Source organism: Macrotis lagotis, chromosome 1 (assembly GCF_037893015.1).
Source record: "Macrotis lagotis isolate mMagLag1 chromosome 1, bilby.v1.9.chrom.fasta, whole genome shotgun sequence".
In the NCBI taxonomy this organism is placed as follows: Eukaryota; Metazoa; Chordata; class Mammalia; order Peramelemorphia; family Peramelidae; genus Macrotis; species Macrotis lagotis.
The window spans coordinates 294,051,022-294,072,700 of NC_133658.1; the positions used below are offsets into that span (position 1 = coordinate 294,051,022).

At 37.2% G+C, this 21,679-nt stretch overlaps 1 protein-coding gene and 1 non-coding gene across 2 annotated transcripts in view; one reads left to right on the forward strand and one right to left on the reverse strand.

The window, feature by feature from the left end:
* Positions 1-21,679, reverse strand: part of FKBP15 (FKBP prolyl isomerase family member 15) — a 92,009-nt gene that overhangs the window by 17,584 nt on the left and 52,746 nt on the right. The window contains exons 13-19 of the mRNA XM_074211133.1: positions 14,826-14,928; positions 14,288-14,394; positions 12,875-12,992; positions 9,610-9,719; positions 9,233-9,340; positions 5,647-5,741; positions 5,335-5,437 (exon numbers count right to left, since the gene is read on the reverse strand). Of these exons, the coding sequence (XP_074067234.1) occupies positions 5,335-5,437; positions 5,647-5,741; positions 9,233-9,340; positions 9,610-9,719; positions 12,875-12,992; positions 14,288-14,394; positions 14,826-14,928 (744 nt within the window). The remainder of the gene's footprint in view (positions 1-5,334; positions 5,438-5,646; positions 5,742-9,232; positions 9,341-9,609; positions 9,720-12,874; positions 12,993-14,287; positions 14,395-14,825; positions 14,929-21,679) is intronic.
* LOC141510546 (U6 spliceosomal RNA) lies at positions 10,662-10,764 on the forward strand. Its single transcript, XR_012475014.1, has one exon. It is a non-coding gene; the product is annotated as a U6 spliceosomal RNA (small nuclear RNA).

Below are 21,679 nucleotides of genomic sequence, written 5' to 3' on the forward strand. Positions count from 1 at the left end.
CTTACTGCTACAAATGTCTTCTTATAGTTTCCAGGAATGAATAATACTAATAAATACAGGAGAATAGAGAGTATTGTGAGGGCTATAAATAGTATCACATAATAGGGATTTTGTTAAGGCCCATTTAAGACTGCTGGACTACCATAAAATATTACAGGCAAGGAAGGAGATCTGGTCTCTAGAGAGCTGATTCTTGTTGTGAAAGGAAAAGCAATAATATCTGAAGATAATGCTTAAGGCTTCCAAAAGCCCTGGCACTATACAAAGATAGTCAAACAGATAGAAGTCCATGCCTACAGGAATTCTGCTGTATTTAATGCTTTATGGTATAATTTGAGAGCAATTGCCCAATTCTCCTTTTCATTCTTAATTTTTCCATCTATACTTTCCCTTGAGGTTCTAGGTCTTTAGCTTCTTCAAATGAATTTATTGTAATTTTGCTTTGCTTTTCTCTCTAAAGCAGGCCTTTGGGCATTTCATTAGTAAAATACTACATCTATAAATTTATAAATTTATCATTTTTAAAAATTTTGATGTGGTAACTACAGAATTCTGAAATGCGACTTAAATTACTGATTCTCAGATATTTTATGCATTTTGTAGTTATTCTGAATGGCATTTTACTTTCCATGATTTTCTTCCAGATTTTGTGACTACTATTGTAGAAATACTGACGATTCTGTGGATTTATTTTACATACTACTAATTTATTGAAGCTAGTTACTATCTCTGTAGCTTCCAAAGAAAATTGTGTTATCAGTAATGAGATGGTTTTTGTCTACTCTTTGCCTTTGTTTAATGCCTTTAATTTCTTTTACTTGTCTTACCATGAGTGCTAACACTTCTAGAACTATGCCAAAAAATAGTGGAGAGAACTGAAGCAAAATGAAGTGAAAACTAGGAGCGCATTATACATAGCAACAGAAATTTTGTAATTTAAGATATAGCTACATCAATCCACTAGTCCAGTATGTTCTAAAGGACTCATCATGAAATCACATCTAGAGAGAGAAATGATGCATCTGAGTACAAACTGAAGTAAAATTTTCTCACTTTTTTGTCTTTTTTAAAAAAATTTGTCTAATAAATGTTTTACATGATTTCACACATATAATTGATATCATATAGTTTGTCTTTTTAGTGGGTTAGGGAGGGCAGTGGGAGGGAAAGAATTTGGAAAATTTAAAAAATACTAATAAATAAATAACAAATTTTTAAAGATCATGGGGAAGAGGACAGTTTTGCTTTATTCCTGGGTTGATTGGAAAAACTTCTAGTGTTTTTCCATTTTAAATAATGCTAGCTTTTAGTTTTAGGCATATAATTTTTATTACATTAAAAATGATCTTTCTCTTTGTATGCTTTTAAATTTTCGTACATTATATAAAGCCTGTGTTCTGAAATATATATATGCTTTAATATGATTATGCTGTACTCCTAACAAATCTGTGATAGTGAAAATTTTTTTATTATTCTTTTTTGAGATTTTATTCCAGATTTTTGAATCAGTATTTATTAGTGATTGTAATTCTCCTTCTTTGCTTTATCCTTCCTTGGTTTCAGGATTAGTATTATTTACAGCTCATAAAAGATGTTCATTAGAGTATTTTATTTCTAGATTTTTGAGAATGACTTGTGTAGTACAGGTATATTCTTTAAATGTTTGATAGACTTCAACTGGAAATTCATATATATATATATATATATATATATATATATATATACACACTAGAAACCAAGACACAATCAACTGTAAAATTTAGTAGTAACAATGCTGTTTTAGGTTTCCTTATACAAAAATGAGGCAGGTAAGACGGAAGCCAAGAAGAGAGAAGTAGCATTTATCTGTTGGACTGTTTGCATGTTGGATGTTATGCTACAGTAACAGGCAAACTGTTGTATCTGATTTGGGCTTTCTTTTTTTTTAAAGTAATTTATTTAAGGCAATGGGGTCAAGGACTTGCCCAAGATCACACAACTAGGTCATTATTAAGTGTCTGAGGTCACATTTGAACTCAGGTCCTTGCGACTCCAGGGCTGGTGCTCTATCCACAGTGCCACCTAGCTACCCTTGATTTGTGCCTTTTAATCTAGGCCTCAAGAAAAGAATTATTAACAATGAAATAGGGGGCGGCTAGGTGGAGCAGTGGATAAAGCATCAGCCCTGGTCTCAGAAGTACCTGGGTTCAAATCGGGTCTCAGACACTTAATAATGACCTAGTTGTGTGGCCTTGGGCAAGACACTTAACCCCATTTGCCTTGGGAAAAAACATAAAAGAGAAATATAAACAATGAAATAAATTCCCATCTAAGATATTTCAGAGTCAATCCTAAAGCAAAAACCTGGATTCTAACTAATCAATGGGCTATAAAAAAAGACTGTGTGTGTGTGTGTGTGTGTGTGTGTGTGTGTGTGTGTGTGTGTGTGTGTGTGTGTATTCAGGTGAATGCTTTCTTTTGGGCAACAAAAAAGGGAGTTAGGCTAATTATAGAACTAATAGTACTAACCTAGGGTTAGTTTCAGTTTCTGTGTTTTTGCTCTTGGGATAGTAAAATATATGGTAAAGCAACAAAAACAATGAACTCTCTGCTTGACTAATACGTTTATTAATGCTTTGTGTGTACTGTATCAGCATAGAAAAGACTAGGAGACAGAATACTTGGATCCTAGTCTGGCTCTGCTGTTGAAGGATTAGAAATGAAACTGGATATAAATCACTTAATATCTCTGGGCCTGTTTCCTGATCCATAAAATGGGGATAAATACTCTTTGCCCTACTTATCTCACAGGGTTTAAGTGACACTGATATGGAAGTACTATGAAAAATCACACAATTCTACACACATATAAAGTATTATTATTGTTTTAAAAATAGAACTGAAATGATTTATTTATAATTCATGCTATTTTTTTAGTCCATAATTCAAATTTATGGGAGACAAATGATCATCGACAGAACAATAATACCTAATTTACATAGAATCACTGAGATGAGATCAACTAATTTTCCAGATGGTAAAGATTCAAAACTTCCTACCCACCCCCAAATTTGAATCAAATGTACAGAAGTCTTCCTAAAGTGGAGTATACATTTCACTTTCCAATTAAGCAGAGTACATAGAACATAATTACAAACTTTTCTTCATGATTAATTCTGTCATGAGGGAAGATGCAGTAAGGGAATTGGTAGCATAAAGAAAATCATGATTGAGAAGATGGTATTATCCCTAGCATAAGGGAACTGACTGATTTGCCTTAATGAGTCTGAAACTGGGAATCAAAACTTGATACTGAATCTACCCAAGGTTTGAATACATGCTTCAGGTGCAAACTAGCAGAAAGCCTTGCAGAAAGAAGTTGGTCAAACACCCAGAAGGATAGAGAGGAATAATGCTTAGAAGATGATACACAGTTCAGTATCTTGCTCCCTTCAAAGAAGAAGCTGAGTTGCCATGCACAAAAGCCCTGGCCTCCTGCTGACCCCCATATGGGTAAAATACTCTATGTTTCAGCTGGACAAGAAAGTCAGAGAGCACAAGCAAAAGCAACAGAAAGAAAGAAAACACCCACACCATGTCCTGGTGGCCCCCTTGGCCCCATCCCTTAACAAATCCTGCTGTTGATATCAGGTACTGGAAGAGCAAGAGGCAACAGGAAAAACTAAATGTTTTGAAAAAAAAAGCAGCCAAAGCATCCTAGTCAGACCAAGCAGGACAAATGTCAGAGAGAAGGTGGGGGGCAGGGCTGGGGCTGGTCTGGAAGAGGAAGGATGTGGCCTAACTCCCCTCCAAGGTCCCTGGCAATTCCAAGAAGTTATGCCTATAAAGAAATATGCAAAACAATCCTGTCAGAATGAGTCCTTAGAACTTTTTCTGGTTAGAGTTAGAGCATTGTGTCTCAGGCAGAAGTAATTTCAAGGAAGAAAATTAGAGGAAACAGGGAGAGCATGAGAGATTGAGAAGGGGGGTGGGTGGGAATGAAGAGGAAATAGTCCAAGTCAGCAGAGTTTAAATGTGACTGGCAGGGATGAAGTGAGAGGTGGGTGGCTAGTCTCTCATCATGCAAAGCCATGGTCAGCAGCCTCTTTAGCCCCAGCTGGTATAAGTGGGATCAAATGGTGTTCTGTGAGGCTTGGCAAACCTGAACCAAAGAGCAAGGAGAGAAAATGTGGAAGGAAAAGAAAGGGGGCTCTAGAGAAAGGAGGAAAAGAGAAGAGAGAAATAGTAATACCACATAAGAGTTATGTGTGAGGGACCACCTATTATAAGTTTCTTTCCCTAGGAAGAGGCTGGGAAGTGAGAAAGGGGATCTGTCACATTTGATGAGAAGATGGGCCAGAACTTACTAGATTCCTCCTTATATAAATGCATTCAGAGAAGCACTTATGTTAATGGTAATAATTCAAGAATATCAGGAGAACCTTATGTAAGAATCTTCAATTGTGAAAAAGTCTAAGCCACTAAATTGCACAAGATTTAATCATGTGTATATCTATGCAGTTATACATTGTCCTCTGAATTTCGTATCAAAATGACATGATCACAGATCATTTCTCCTCTACCATAAAGTAACCTTTCCAAACCTAACAAGTGAAAAGATCAATATTTCTCAGCCAAAGCTCTGCAGCCCAAACCAACAGTCTCCAATCTCACTGTTAATGATAGGGATGGAAATAAGCCTAGACTTTAACCAGCTAGTTCCAACCAACACTCTAATCTCAGAAATTGCAATCAGTAATGGTATTTCTTGACCCTGAAATTACAGCACTCAAGAGTCTGAAATCAGAATTTCATTTTAATCCTTACAAAGCAGAGGCAGTGTGGTGAACTAGCATCAGACTAGACATTCTCACATTTGCCCTAGTCCAATTTGATCGAATCATTTAGCTCTTCTAGTCTCACTGGTAAAATTGGAAAACCAAGGCCTGTCCTTCGTCTTCTCACAGAGTGGTGCTGAGGTAACAGATATGAAAGCTTAAAGCACCACACAAAAGCTATGGAGTAGAACTGAAATGAAAAGCCTTCAGAAACTCCTATAAAGATGTCTACTTATTATTACTGGTATTTTGTTTTTGAGTATATATATATATATATATGAATAACTGTTCTACTAATTTAAGCCTTCTTAAGTCAGTGTGTAAAAGGATATATATTCAATACTTAGTGGATTCAAAACATGTTAGTATGTGAAAATGTGGGTAATGTGCCCATGAATTATTCTGAAACAGGAACTGGGATCATGTTCACGCTACCTGAAAAGTTTGGGTTCTCTTTTTAAAGGTCTGAGCTGTATCCTGCCCCTTGAGCTGCTGTTCCCAGTGCTATTAATTTTACCTTCTCCTGCTCAGCATGCAATACTCTTGCCTGCGTATTTTCAGTGGCTATTTGAAGGGTGCTATTCCTCTTCTCCATCAGCAGGTTACTCTGCTCCACATACCTATGAAATATAGGATTAGGTCCAGCAAACTACATGCACACAAAAGTCAAGCAGAGGGTCAGAGTGATCCTAAACAAAAATGGCCAGGAGGTATAAATTTCTGAAACCCCCATGGTACAGACAGTTCTCTCAGTGCCATAAACAAGCCTGTTGATCTGAGCATTAAATAAAAGGTGATCATTTTTAGAGCTAGTTCTCTGTGCTATTACCTCTGATTGCGTTCAATCAGATCAGTAATCTTGTCATTTTGTTCTTCTATCCGATTTTTCTTCTCGAGGACCTCCTGCTTCAATTTTTCATTTTCCTAAGTTTGAAATAGGGAAATATACAATTTAACTCTTTCACAAATGAACAACAGCTTTAAGAGAATCAACATATTTCAATCAGCAAAAGCTGGTCTTAATTTAGCCCATATTATATGCAAGAAGCAACCAGTATTCAAAGTTAAGTTATTTAGAAGCCCCTGGAGAGAGAGGGTTTATAAATGAATTCAGTAAATCAGCCCTCAGACCCTTAGACAGACCACTTGATTTTTTTCAGGAAGATTAAGAAAGAGAGTCTAGGGGAGACAATCCTATATAATGCACAAAACAAAAATAAAAAAACAAAAAACCAGTGGGATGAAAACTAGTTTGTACAAAATGGAATTGGCAGATCAGGTGTACACAATCCCAGTCTTTAGTTAACAACAACTGCTGGTATATTTCTTAGTCTACAGCACAAACAGGGCTGAAGGTCTCTCTACTAGGGAGGCACATACTGGCTCTGTTTTTTTCACATTGAATTGTACACTACAGCTGTTTCTACCCTATGAGACTGTAGAGGGCAGGAATCATGTACTGTGTTCATCCTATTCACATTCCCCCCCCCCTTTTTGTTTTTTTTTTGCAAGGCAATGGGGTTAAATGACTTGCCCAAGGTCTCACACAGTGAGTTAATTATTAAATGTCTAAGGCCATATTTGAACTCAAGTCGTCCTGACTCCAGGGCCGGTGCTCTATCCACTGCACCACCTAGCTGCCCCTATCCCCCCACATTTACAGTTATAATTACTAATACTGTATTTCCATCCCATCTAAATTTGCCTTGTTTATTCTACCTTCTCTTTTTACCTTATCCCCCTCAAAAGTCTTGCTTCAGACAAATTGCCTTCCCCCAATTCATCTTCTCTTTTTCTTTTCTTTTTTCTTCCTTTTTTAGGTTTTTGCAAGGCAAATGGGGTTAAGTGACTTGCCCAAGGTCACACAGCTAGGTAATTATTAGTAATTAAGTGTCTGAGACCGGATTTGAACCCAGGTACTCCTGACTCCAAAGCCAGTGCTTTATCCACAATGCCACCTAGCCACCCCTTCTCTTCTATCAGCACTCTCCCTTCGATTATCCCCTTCCCCTCTTACTTCCCTGTAGGGTAAGAAAAATTTCTTTATCTGAGTATGTACATTATTTTCTGTTTGAATCAATATTGATGAAATTAAGGTTCAAGTTTTGCTACTGACCCCCTCACCCATCTTCCCCTTCACTGTAAAAGCTCTTTCACACCTCTTATTGAGATAATTTACCCCATTCTACTTCTCCCTTCACCTTTCTCTCACTGCATATTTTTTTGATATTATTCAATTCACACCTGTGCCCTCTACTATGTACACTCCTTCTAGCTACGCCCAAAAAACCCACAAATTTTTAGGAGTTACAAGTGTCATCTTCCCAAGTGAATCCCTTATGATTTCTCTTTTCTGTTTAACATAATTATGCTTTTCTTAAATCTTGTGTTTGAAGTAATACAGATATTTCTATCAGGAATGCTTGAAAGGCCTCAATTTCATCGAATGTCTATTTTCCCCGCAAAGGATTATATTCAGTTTTTCTGGGTAGGAGATTATTGGTTGTGACCCTAGCTCCTTTGCCTTCTGGAATATCATATTTCAAGTCTTCCAATCCTTTAATGCAAAACTACTAAACTTTGTGTTATCTTAACTATGCCTCCATGATAGCTGAATTTCTTCTTTCTTGCTGATTACTATACTTTTACTTTGACATGGAAGGCTGAAATTTGGCTATAATATTACTGAGAGTTTTCCTTTTGGGATCTCTATCAGGAGGTGATCAGTGGATTCTTTTCTATTTTACCCTCTGGTTCTAGGGTATCAGGGCAAATTTCCTTGATAATTTTTTGAAATATATTTAGGCTCTTTTTTTTTGTTCATGGCTTTGCACTATCACCTAATAACACTTAAATTATCTCTTCTTAACCTGTTTTCCAAGGCAGTTGTTTTTCCAATGAGATAGTGCACATTTTCTTCCCATTCTTTGATTTTGTTTGATTGCTTATTGATGCTTTATGCAGTCATTAACTTCTATTTAACCAATTCTAAGTTTTAAGAATTATTTTCTTCAGTGAGCTTTTATACTTCCTTTTCCATTTTTCTAATTTTACTTTTTAAATTCTTTTTCAGTGAATTTTTGTATCTCTTTTTCTCTTTGGCCAAATCTGCTTTTTTTAAGGAGTTCTTTGACTTTAAACACTAGGACTATTCTGTTTTTTTAAAAGGTACTAAAGTACTCAATACTTTTTTGAGCCTCATTTACCAAGCTGCTGACTATTTCTTAAATCACTTTCATTTTTTTGCCCCATTTTTCCTCTGCCTCTTATTTGATGTTGAAGATACTTTTTGAGTTCTTCCAGGGCCTGAAGCACATTTTTCTTTAAAGCTTTGCATATAGCTGCTTTTATCTTTCAGTCTTCTGAGTTTGTATTTTCATTTTCCGAATTACCACAGTAATTTTCTATGGTCAGATTCTTTTTTTGGTTGTTCATCTTTCCTGCCTTTTCCTTGATTTTTAACTTTATTTTAGAGTTGAACTTTGCTGCCAGGGTGGAGGTGGCATAAGATTCTGGGTTTTTTTATACTGCTATGTTCAAAGCTAGGTCTGGAGTTTGTAGGTTTCAGCTCTTCCAAGGTGTTATCATCTAAAGAGAGGTGTGTTCAATGTTCCCCTAGCCTCTGAGTGGCCAGAAACATTTTCTACCCTTGAATAGTGACCAAGCTCCTTGCTCCTGCCAATCCTCCTCCTCCTCACCCTGAACTGTGACCCAGAACCACATATGGGCAATAATACAGAATTTTGCACCTTGTGCCAGGCAAAAAAGGTCTCCTGTAATCTTTCTGATTAGACTTCTAACACCCTTCCTGTCTGATGGCTAAGAACTCCAGGAACCATTGCAGCCATCATAACTCCCACTATTCTGTTGCCCCCAAGGTCTTCTACTGGTTTCCTGAGGCTTGGCCTGCACTAGTGCAGCCTTCCCTGGACTGTGCTTCACTCTCGCCCCAGTGAGAGAGACCTTTCTCGACAACTTTCTAAGTTATCTTAGGCTAAAAAAATTATTTCATCCCAAATTTTTGTTGGTTGTGGTACACCAAATATGTTGAGGTATTATTTTAATATTTGGAGGAGAATTTGGGAGACTTTAAGAGAGTCCCTGCCTTTATTCAATCTGTTCTTAGCCCGTATCCTGTTTTGTATCCCTGACAGAAACTAGCACACAGGACAGTAGAGTACATGTCTGAAAAATCATCAATTCACCTCTAGTGAGCAGAGGGAAAGGCAATTTTTTATAGCTGCTATTGTGAGACCAAGTAAAATCATTCTGGACAAACTATTTCTTTAATTTTACTCAATCCAAGGAGGTTTACATTGACTTCTTTTTGTGGGTTGAAGGCATGCACAACTGATACATTCTGGGGAAATGTATTGGAAAAGAAGCATTTTATAAAAGAAGATGATCACCCTTACCTGAAGGATCCTTTGAATGTTGTTCATGATCATACTTGTTTCCATGCTAACTGATAAGCTAGGAAGCAGCAAAGAGTTGCTAGCATTGTGCTTCTGTAATTCTTCCACCTTAAAGGGGAATATTAGAAGAGACTACATTAAGAGGACTACAAGCTAAAATGTTTCTCTAAAAATTTGAAAGTCTAGCTATCTAACCATTTCTACATGGCAATAATAAAAGCAAGCTTTAAGTAAATACCTCCCAGATATCAACCAACAAAGAGTTTAACTATGCCACTAGAAAAAGCAGTTCTATTTCTCTATAAATGTTGGAATTGGTAACATGGTCATCTTCCTCCTTCCCCATGTTCTCTACTATGGTCTCTGCAGAGACTCACCTTGGCGGTCAGATGGTCCATTTTATCGGCTACCTTGTTCATTGCCATTCGGATTTCAGTGTTGTGTTGCCGAGCTTCAGTCATGAGAAATGAAGCAATATCAGGTGAACCTAAAAACAGATAGATTTCACAAAAAGTCTGAAAAGCAGGAAGAGAAGAGGATCCAGGAAAGGGGAAATTATCTCATTATTAATAACTGAGAAATGTGTCTGTCTGTGACATGATAGCCACAGACAAATAGAGGTGATGCCAAACTTAAGATTTTAAAGGAAAATTCCTTTAGAAGATAAAACTAAACTGCTTTCTCCTTTCTCCCATCCTTCTGAAACGATGAGCTATAAAACCCTCAGATGGATGAGTAGAGCATATAGAGAAGGACCTCAACAATGTAAATCAAGTCAACACTAAAAGCCAACCAAACTCTGACAAAAGCCAATGAATGATATTCCTACCGAATCATCAAGTTTAAAGCATAAGCTCTATTCTGCTAACAACAGCTAAACAAAAAAAGTAGAAACTTACATGTTTCATTAGTTGGTTGTCAACTATTTGGGGGAATGCATTTTTGTATGTGGGTTGAGTGTTTATTAAGTAGAATCTGTTATATTGAAATAAAATTTATAAATTGAAGAAACATCTAAATACAGACACCGTGGGACCTTTTATCTATTGCCATTAGTCAGTCAGAAACATTTACCAGATATTGCCCAAAGATCTGGGGAAATAAATAACAAAAAGAAAGACAATCCCTACAGTGTGATGGGGGCAGACAATACACAAAAAAAAAGGAGCTGAAAAGGGAAGAAATCCAAAAAAGCGAAAATGGATGGGAAATGAAGAGATGGTTGGCCTGGGCTCCCTCCTTAAATGGCAGTTCTGGTATTCCTGGTTTATGAAGTCAGGTGGTGAAATAAATAGAGCATTGAGCCTGGAATCAGGAAGATCTGAGTTTAACTATGGACTTAAATGCCTTGGGCAAGTTGTTTAACCTTTCTTTGCCTCAGTCCTTCATCTATAAAATAGGGACACAGTGGAGACGAAAACAGCAAACTGTGTTTGCTATGGCAGCACATATACTAAAATTGGAACAATACAGAGATTAATATGGCCCCATTCAAGGATGACACACAAATTCATGAAGCATTCCATATTTTTACCCTATGGGCCAAAGGGAACTGAAGGTTTTTAAAGGGATTATCTTTTTTTTTTAATTTATTTAAGGTAATGGGGTTAGGTGACTTGCCTAAAGTCACACAGCTAGGCAATTACTGGGAGTGGGCAAGAGACTTTCCTATTTCCTAGTCTTTTTACTGCATTTTTGTTGTTAGACTCTTCTGTGAGACACTGGATTCTAAAGGAAAAACATATTTTTGAAAAAAAAAAAAGAAAACAGCAAACCACTCTAGTATTTTTGATAAGAAAACTCCATGATCAAAAATTCACAGGGTCACTCAGAGTTGGACATAGCTGAATGAACAACAAATAAGCTTTCAATTAAGAAAACGCTTGGGGGGGGGGGGGGTGGCTAGGTGGAGCAGTGGATAAAGCACCGGCCCTGGAGTCAGGAATACCTGGGTTCAAATCTGGTCTCAGAGCTGCAGTGGGAGACCCTGGATTTTTTGAGTTAAGTTCTTTAACAGGTCTCAGTCATTACTGAGGCAATGCTTATTCAGTGATTAAGGATAGGTAAGAAAGAGATGACGCAGAGGCAAAGAATGACATTTGGGACCTATTGTTGGTCAATCAATAAGAGCCAATGACTCAGCTTACAAATGGTTGCATGTGAACATTTAGTATTGATCAACTATGATGGATTTAACTCCTCTCAGCAGTTCAATGATCAAGGACAATTGTAAAGGACTTGTGATAGAAAAGGTCAATCACATCCAGAGAAAAAGCTATGGTGTGTGAATGGAGACCAAAGTACTATTTTCAGTTGTTAAAACTTGTCTTATTTAGTTCTGAATTTTCTTTTTTCCTTTTAATTTTATTTTATTTATAAAGACAACGGAGTTGAGTGACTTGACCAAGGTCACACATCTAGGCAAATAAGTGTCTGAGGCTGGATTTAAACTCAGGTACTCCATTACACCACCTAGTTGCCCTCTAGTTTCACAACATGACCAATGTGGAAATATGTTCTATGTTAAATGCTATATGTTACAAACTATATCAGATTACTGTCATGGGGAGGGAAAGGAGGGAGGTAGAAAGATGGAACTCAAAAGTTAACAAAAAGATGAATGTTGAAAACTTTCTTTGCATGTAATTGTTAAAGTAAAATAAAATTACATTTAAAAACCCCAATAAAAATTAAGGCAAAACCTTCAACCAGCAGAAGGATTATGACTCAGAAGGTTCAGGTGATAGCATATTTTTAGTAATATAAGTTTTTTTAATTAAAAAATAAAATAAAAAAGATCATTAAAAACGCAAATACTTACAAATAAAAGGACAAAAGTATTAATTCATTATGAGAAACAACAAAAATAAAGACCTCAGAATTACTTACATGAATTAATGCAGAGTAACATAAGCATAAGCAAAAGAACAATTTACACAGGGCAATAATAAACAGAAAAGAAAGCAACAATGAGAGACATGAAAACTCTCTTCAGTGTAAAAACCAAAGCCTTTTTAAGAACTGACAGTGAGAGATCCCTAAAGTGACAGACCATGCAAACAAGAGTGAGCATTTACATAGTGTGGCTCACTGATCCTCACAACAATCTTGTGAAATAGGTTCTATTTCCATCTCCATGTTTTGTTTGGGGGGAACTGAAGCTGACAAAGATTAAATAACTTATCCAAGATCCTAGCCTACAAAGCTCTGAGAAAGGATCCGAACTCGGATGTTCCTGATTGTAGGTCTGTTGTTTTCTCCACTGTGTCACCCAACTGATCCTAGGTTCAGAATGTGCCACACATGGTACAAGATAGCCAATGTATTCATTTTACTGTTTACTCACACTTCTTTGTTACTAGGAAGTGTTCCACAGGGAGTTAATGAGAAGTAATAGTAATGATTTTTTTAAAAGATAAGTAGAGATTTAATTTTTAAGTGCTTGAACAGAAATCCATCAACATTCAAACATTTTGCTTAAAGAAAGGAGAAAAAGAGAATAGAGAGAGGCTGAAAAGATGTTGGGAATTAAGCAGTCATGGTCAAGGAAATGTAAATTTCTCTTTTCACATCCAGAAACTGAATGAGTCAGGGAAGAAGAGCAAGAAAGGCATAAGGAAGTTTGAGGTTTTTTGACCTTACCTTGAAAATGTGGAGTCTGAGAAAGTGGTCCTGGATACATGGGTCCCACAGGCTGCAGTTGGGAAGTGACTGGGACTGCATTTTGATGATAGGCACAGGCCTGCATACCTGCATAGGGCTAAGAAAACTTAAGAATTATGGGGGCATTTTCACTGACTGACCAAGAGCAATCAAACAAATACTCATTTAATGACCATTATGTGTCAAGAACTATGCTAAGTCTAAGGATATAGGTAAAAAAGAATGAAACAATCCTTGCTTGCAATCAACTGACATCCAAGTGGAGGGTGACAAGAATAGGTAAAACATATACAACATTAAAAAAGTGTTCCAAAAGTCTCATTGCAGTTTTAATCAAATACAAAATGAATAAATGAAAATACATAAAAAGGAGCTAAATTCAAGGAAGTTAAGGAAGGAGAGAGTTGGGAAAGGTATCATTCAGATGATGGTTCTTGAGGTCTTTTAAGAGAAGGCCTCTCTGAGACAGAGGGGGAGGTGAGGAACATGTGCATCACAGAGAAAGATGGAATGTTATGAATGAGACACACAAAGAAGGCCAATTCATCTGGGAGCAGGGTATAGGAGATGAAAATGAGATTGGAAAGATAAAATGGGACATGTTATAAAATGCTTTAAAAGTTAAACAGAGAAATTGATGTTTTATTCCAGAGGCAATTCAAAGCCACTAGAGTAAATGGTCAGATTTATGTTTAAGGAAAACAACAAAAGAGTATCTGTTTGACAGGAGAGTAGTGATGTGAGGCAGGGAGGATTTTGCAATAATCTAAGCATGAAGACTTGAAGACTTGAAATAAAGTGGTAGCTCAAAGTGAGAGAATGGATTCAACAGCTCAACTGTGACATGAGATCATTATTGTTGTGAGACTGACATTTCAGAACTGGATGAGATAATCAACGTTTGGAGTTATATTAGAGTGAAAGCCAAAAACAGAGTTCTAAATAGAAGAACTGAGATCCTGCTAAGAAGGAAAGAGATTCTTCAGCACCCTTCCTAGCTTTCCCACAACATATTTTAAAGTAAGCTGTATAACAATTTGCAAACTTCTATACCATCAGGCATAGTGACTTTTAAAAAATGATTAAGCTGTGTCTGCAAATGGCACCTCAAAAACACAGAGCAAGCCAAAAGGACCTTCCTTCCATGCTGAGCCTACCTAACCTCCATTACTTTGTCAGTCTTTCCTGTGAGCCTTTATTGCTTGATGGGGAAGAAAAAAAATTCAACAACTTTGACATATTGTCCTTACCTGGAAACACTACAACCACCCATAATACCTTGCTGAAGAAAGTATTATAGAATGACCAACAAAAGTAAAGACTAATTTAACCAAACAGAATTAAATTGTCAAAAAATTCCTAATGCATGTTAATTCTCATAAATGTTAATACCTGAAAGGATTGGGAATTTCCAGGCATATTTGAGTGAGACTGGACAGTTGCAACTGGCATTAAGGCAGCAGAGGGCGCCTGGATCCCAGGGACTGATTGTTGAGATGCTAAAAAAAAACAAAAAAAAAAAATCAACCCAAAATTTTAATTTCTATCCATCCCTTTGGTGCTTAAGTTGATGCTAAAGCTTGACTGACAGTTTGTGTACTGCATTTAAAACTATTTATATACCCATCCTCTCAAAACCTTGAAGTTCTGCTTCAAGCCCCTTCAATGAGACAGGTCAACAATGCTGGATTTTGTTTTATGCTAAGCACTTAGCATAAAATCTGTCCTAAAATCTGTGTGAAACATTTTGGAGAAAATTTGGCTGTGTGACAGTTTCTAGCACTGTGGAAACATTAGTAAATTGTGAAAGGAAGTGAAAGAGTCATTAAGTTTTCTTTTTAAGTCATGTTAAAGGAATAAAATTGACAGGACTACCATACTGATCCATACGGATCCAATTTACACACTCCAGAAATAAGAAATCTCTTACTTTGTGACATCCTTGGCCGCAGTGGTGCAGAGGCTGGCTCAGGAGAGGGATGGATGGATGCAGTCATCATGTGCTGACCTGTTCCTTGAAGGGCATTCAAGTCCTACAGCAGGCATGTAAGGCTTAATTATTGCCCCCCCAGAAAGGGAACAAAAAAAAGTTTATACTACATGGGATCCTCCTACAAACATAACATCTATTACATAGGGTGTCCCAAAAATCTTATGTTGGGGCAGCTAGGTGGCACAGCAGATAGAGCACTGGCCCTGGAATCAGGAGTACCTGAGTTCAAATCCTGCCTCAGACACTTAATAATTATCTAGCTGTGTGGCTGTGGGCAAGACACTTAACCCCATTGCCTTGCAAAAACCCCAAAATCTTATGTCGTTTTAAGCTTGCTTAAAAATAAGCCCTATATTTACTCCTCAGTAGACAGACAACAGAAAGGAAGGCTTGTCAAAAAAAGTCTATGAGCATTGGTCTTACAGAATGTAAAGCATCAGGCTAGTTGAGAACTTCCACATACAAAACAAGCAAAATTTTAAAGATTACAATAATTGATCTTTACTGACCCTAATTGTTCATTTTTGCTCTATCTAATGAGGATAATCTTGTCCAAACTGTAGGTCAGTCATTTAGGTTGACTGAAATAAAAAGCAAAACTTTGTAGCACTGTCACCCCCACCTCCACAACATCGCTGGATACTCAGTGAATATTAGATAAAGACCATAATTCGTCATGGCTTTTTAAGATGCTAGTTATGTTTTTCCTCTAATAAGAGCTAGGCTGATATCTAACAACTATATTGAGAACTGTAGCATCCCCTCATATACATTACCTATTTATACCTGTATCGAAGACAGATCCACTTGGGACAATGGTTTGATGGAAAAATGTAGAAAAAGGAACTGTTTATAAAACAGCATTAAGGGATACACAATAGTAAAGAACCGGTAGACACAGCTGATATACCAGATCATAAGAATCAGGGCTCAAAACATTTGTACTTTCAAGCTTTCCTTTTGAAACAACCAGAGCTGAAAATAAAGTTTGATTTACATGTACAGGACTCTGGTGAACCACGGGGTGGGGGGAGGAGAACTAACTATGAGGAGCTAAATTTTATTGAATTGTTTGTACTCCTGCATGGGAAGAAGATATTGATAACTCATATGAACTTTCTCTCATTTATAAGAGCTGTTAGGAGCATATATAGACAGGACATAGGAAGGAGTGGAATATAATGGTATAATGTAGTAAAAAAGATGGAGTCAATGGGTGATAAAGGAAAAGTACTGGGAGGAAGGGAAAGGAGATGAAGAAGTTAAGAAATTTCACATAAGAGTCAATAAAAAGTTTTCCAATGGAGTGGAAAGGGGGAAGGCAAAGGGGAATGAGTGAGCCTTCATTAACATCAGAGAGGAAATAACATAATAGGGTAAGGAAATCTATCTTACCCTGGAGAAAAATGAGAAGAAAGGGATGGGATAAGGGGGAATGGGAGGAGGGAAGGGGGGGAATGGGGGAATTAGGTGATAGAAGAGAGGGAAGATCATGGGAGAGGGTACTCAGATTTAACACATTTTTGGACAGGGCCAGGATGAAAGGAGAGAGAAAACAGAATAAATGAAGAGTGGAGAGGAATAGAGTGGTGGTATAGCTAGTAACAGCAACTGTGGGAAAGGTGTTTTCAAAAAAACCTGGAAAAATGTAAATGAATTGAGCAGAACCAGGAGAACACTGTACAAAAGTAATAGCAATACTGTATGATGATCTATTTTGAATAATATAGCTACTCTTAGCAATACAATGATCCAAGACAATTCTGAAAGACTTATGATGAAAGGTGCTATTCATCTTCAGAAAAAGAATTGCTGGAGCCTGAATATCAAGGATAGCATTTTTTTTAAGATTTCATTTATTTTGAGTTTTGCAATTTTCCCCCCAGTCTTCTTTCCCTCTCCGCCCCCCCCCCAGGGGTCTTTGCAGTGTTTCCATGGTATGCATGGATGGAGGATGAATGTGATGAGAGAGAAATCATGTCCTTAAGGAAGAAAAATTTAGTATAAGAGATAGCAGCATTGCATAAGTTAATGAGTTTTTGTTTTTTCCTAAATTAAAGGTAATAGATTTTGATGTTTGTTCAAACTCCATGATTCTTTCTCTGGATACAGATGGTATTCTCCATCACAAATACCCCCAAATTGTCCCCGATTGTAGTACTGATGGAATGAGCAAGTCCATCAAGGTTGGTCATCACTCCCATGTTGCTGTTAGGGTGTACAATTTCTTTCTAGTTTTGCTCATCTTGCTCAGCATCAGTTCATGCAAATCCCTCCAGGCTTCCCTGAATTCTCATCCCTCCTGGTTTCTAATAGAACAATAGTGCTCCATGACATATATACCCAACAGTTTGTTAAGCCATTCTCCAATTCGAAGGATATTTACCCAATTTCCAATTTTTTGCCACCACAAATAGGGCTGCTATGAATATTTTTGTACAAGTGATGTTTTTTCATCATCTCTTCAGGGTATAGACCACCAGTAGTGGTATTTCTGGGTCGAAGGGTATGCACATTTTTGTTGCCCTTTGGGCATAATTCCAAATTTCTCTCCAGAAAGGTTGGATTGAGTTGACAACTCCACCAACAGATTTCCCACATCCCTTCCAACACTGATCATTGTCTTTTCTGGTCATATTGGCCAGTCTGAGAGGTGTGAGGTGGTATCTCAGAGATGCTTTAATTTTCATTTCTCTGATAAGTAATGATTTAGAGCAATTTTTCATATGAATATGGATCACTTTGATTTCCTGATCTATAAATTGCCTTTGCATATCCTTTGACCATTGTCAATTGGGGAATGGCTTGCTCGTACCATCAGTGCAACAACCAGGGAAAATTTTGGGCTGTTTGCAATGGAGAATACCATCTGTATCCAGATAAAGAGCCATGGAGTTTGAACAAATATCAAGCACTATTCCCTTTAATTTAGGAAAAAAAAAACCAGGTATCTTATTGTCTGATCTTGTTTTCTCTTATACTTGTTTCTTCCTTAAGGATGTGATTTCTCTCTCATCACACTGAATTTGGATCAATATACAACATGGAAACAAAATAAAGACTGACAGATTTCTTTCCGTGGGGGGTGGGGGAAGGGAAGTAAGATTGGGAGAAAGATTGTAAAACTCAAAATCTTTAATAAAAAAAAAACTTGACTCAGTTTTCTGTATATTTTAGAAATGAGTCCTTTGTCAGAAATACTAGTTGTAAAAATTGTTTCCCAATTTACATTTCTTTTGATCTTGGTTACAGTGGTTTTATCTGTGCAAAAGTTTTTTTAATTTAGTGTAATCAAAATTATCTAGGCTGTTTTTTAAAGATGTTCTCCATCTCTTCCTTGGTCATAAACTGCTTCCCTTTCCAAAGATCTGACAAGTAAACTACTCCTTGTTCTTCAAGCTTACTTATAATATTGTTTTTTATGTCTAAATCCTGTGTCCATTTGGATCTTATCTTGGTAAAGGATGTGAGGTGTTGGTCAAATCAAAGTTTCTTCCATACTAACTTCCAATTTTCCCAACAGTTTTTATTGAAGAGTTTTTATCCCAATAGCTGGACTCTTTGGGTTTATCAAACAGTAGATTACTACAATCATTTTCTAATATTGCATCTAGTCTATTCCACTGAAGGATATTATTTTTTAAATTTTATCTTTCTTGGGTTTTTTGGTCTGTTTTCTTTTGTAGTATGATTTACATGGAAATGTTTTATATGGCTACACATGTATAACCTATGACAAATTGTTTGCCTTTTCAAACTGAAGGAGGGGTAGGAAAGGAGGGAGAATCTGGAACTCAAAATTTGTATAAAAAGAATGTAAAAATTATTTTTATATGTATTTGGGGAAAATAAAATAATTTAACAAGCCCCACCCCCCCCAAGGTTTATCCTCTACTTCCTTTCTTCTGTTCTTTTAAAAAAATATTTTAGAGACTTTTTGGGAGATATCATTACTGTGAACTGCCCTTCTTCCCCAACTCAATCAGTTAAAAACCAAAACCAAAAGAAAGGAAAAAAACTCTTGCAGCAAATAAGAATAGTTAAGCAAAACAAATTCAAACAGTGCCCAAGTCCAAAAATGTATGTTTCTTTACTTAACCATGATTCTACCATGACAGAAGTGGAATAACATGCTTCATTGCAACATGGCTGTTAATTGCAGTGATCAAAGCTTTTGAGTCATTCAAAAATGCTGCAAAGTCCTCTAATCAAGTGAAGTTCATTCCTCCCCATGCCCAATTATTTCCAATTCTGCAGGGTTAAGTTATTCTTGATTGTAAGGCTATCTGTTGCCTTCTGGAATATTGTGTAGATATACTTTTGTTCACAGTAAAATCTACCAAGTTTTGTATAATACTATAATATTTTTTCTTTTATGTGGGAGCTTGAAGTTTTGGGGGTTTTTTTTAGGTTTTTTGCAAGGCAAACAGGGTTAAGTGGCTTGCCCAAGGCCACATAGCTAGGTAATTATTAAATTTCTGAGACTGGATTTGAACCCAGGTACTCCTGACTCCAGGGCCGGTGCTTTATCCACTACGCCACCTAGCTGCCCCTGAGCTTGAAGTTTTGACTATGGTGTAAATGAGCTTTTTCCTTTTGGGGCTCTTTGAAATAATTGAAGGGTTCTTTCTATCTTTGTTTGCCCTCTGGTATAATACATTTGGGCACTTTTCAGTTTTGATTTTTTTTTTGCAAGGCAATGGGATTGACTTGCCCAAGGTCACACAACTAATTATTAAGTGTCTTGAGGCCAAATTTGAACTCAAGTCCTCCTGACTCCAAGGCTGATGCTCTATTCACTGTGCCACCTTGCTGTTCTCACTGATGATTTCTTGAGATATACTGTGCAAGGTTTTTTTCTCCAAAGTTATTAGAAAGTCCAGAAATTCTTAAATAATCTCTCCTTGACTTTTATGAGATCGGATACCTGGCATTTTTGTCTATTTTTTTTCTTTTGGTTTTCTTCTAATATTTCTTGCTGTCATTGATTTCTGTTTGGTCCATTCTAGTTGTCGGGGAGCCCATTGTTGTTTACTATTTCCTTTACTGAGCTACTGATTGTCCTTCCAACTCTTTCTTTTAGAGCTTCACATTTTTATCTCTTCTTGGTATTCATGTAGTCCTTGTGCGAAGTCCATTCTTTCCTTTGAATCTCTGATTGCAATTATTATGGAGTCACCCCTTTGGGAGGAATGGGAATCTCTAGATCTACAATAGTTTTTGATACAAGTCGTTTTTATTTTTTTCTTCAGGTTTAGTTCATAATTTGGGTTTAGTAGACTTCTTCCTCTTGTGCTTGTAGGTGATATACACAATGCTTACCTTTCTGGCCTCATCCAGGTCCTCTAAGCTCCTGTGCTGACCTCTCCTCCCAATCTTCTCTGGATTTCTGACATTCAGAGCACTGGATCTTTAGGGCTCTTGATAGCATTTCAAGATAGAGTATTGGTCATTTGGAGTCTTTGAAATTTCTTGGACTAAGGGCTGTGTGCTCCAAGGTTACCAAGATCCCTAACCTGGGACTTTCTGACCAGGCTGGACTTTTTGAAAGGAGCCTTCCATACCTGCTGCCATCAACACAGAGTCTCATAGCCTACATAAATGTACTTCTGAACCACTTCTGGTGGAAGTGAAAAGCTACCAGTTTGGCTAACTGTCCAGTCAATTGGCAAAGACTGTGTTGGTGGCCTCCATTCTTATTTCCTGTGGGCTTCTGGCTGACTATCTGTGAGATTCTAAGGTTAAAGAAGTCATTTATTGCAGTTTCTTGATCACAATTCAGTCAGGTGCTAATTTCCTGGTTCTGTAGGAGTGGATAAGGACACTGGACTGTCTGATTCTCCCTGATAGTTATCTTGGTCAGAAGTCTCTAGGATTGGATACTGAAGGAAGCCAGGGAAATTAGGAGGTGGGAAAGAGAGCACTACAGGCATGGGTGACAGTCCAATGAAAGGCAAGGAGATTGGAACTAGAGTGTGTGAAGAGCAGCAAGTGAGCCAGTGTGTGGGAAGGAGAGGGAAGAATAAGATAACTTAGAAAAACAGGAAAAACCCAGACTCTTATGATCTCTAAATGTCAGACAGAAGATTCTATGTTTTAGACATAATTAAGGTCTGTTGAAGTTACCTAAGTTGGGGTTGGGGAATGAGCTTCACTTCAGTCCAATCACTCTGTCATTTGAGGATGATGGATGGGAGAGAAGAAGACTGACCAGGGAGAGCTGAGGAGGGCCTGAGTTAGGCTGTGTGAACTAAGAAAAGGGTTTGTAATAGAGAGATATTGTAAAAGGAAAAAAAAATAACATGCTGTGCCATATGCTGGCTATTCAGGGGCAGCCCGATTCAAGACTTCTGAAGTCCTTTTCAAGTCTGAAATTCAATAAGTAAATTTCTGTCAATATATCTGTGGTTATCTTGACTGTTTCTTATGTCTGAGGAAACTGGGAGGAGGCAGTGAGGAGTGGCTTCAATACTCCTGCAAAAAAAATTCACACTCAGAGGATCACCCTCAAAAAACATAATGTGCAGATGTATGATCTGCCAGTACCAGCACTTCAGAGCCATTTATAGGCAGAAATCCCTGGTGCCTTTGAAATTATTCCAGCCCACTAAGTCCTGGCACATCAAGTCCAAAAGCTGACATATAATCGGTAGGATGGTCTTCTTTGCATAGTTGGAGCAGTTGGGATAGTTTTGTTAGAATAGATTTTTCAAACAGTGAATCAATAGTTGAAATGAATTCCTTTCACCATGCTTCTCAAGGTTCACCTCTTCTTTTAGTTCAATACATAC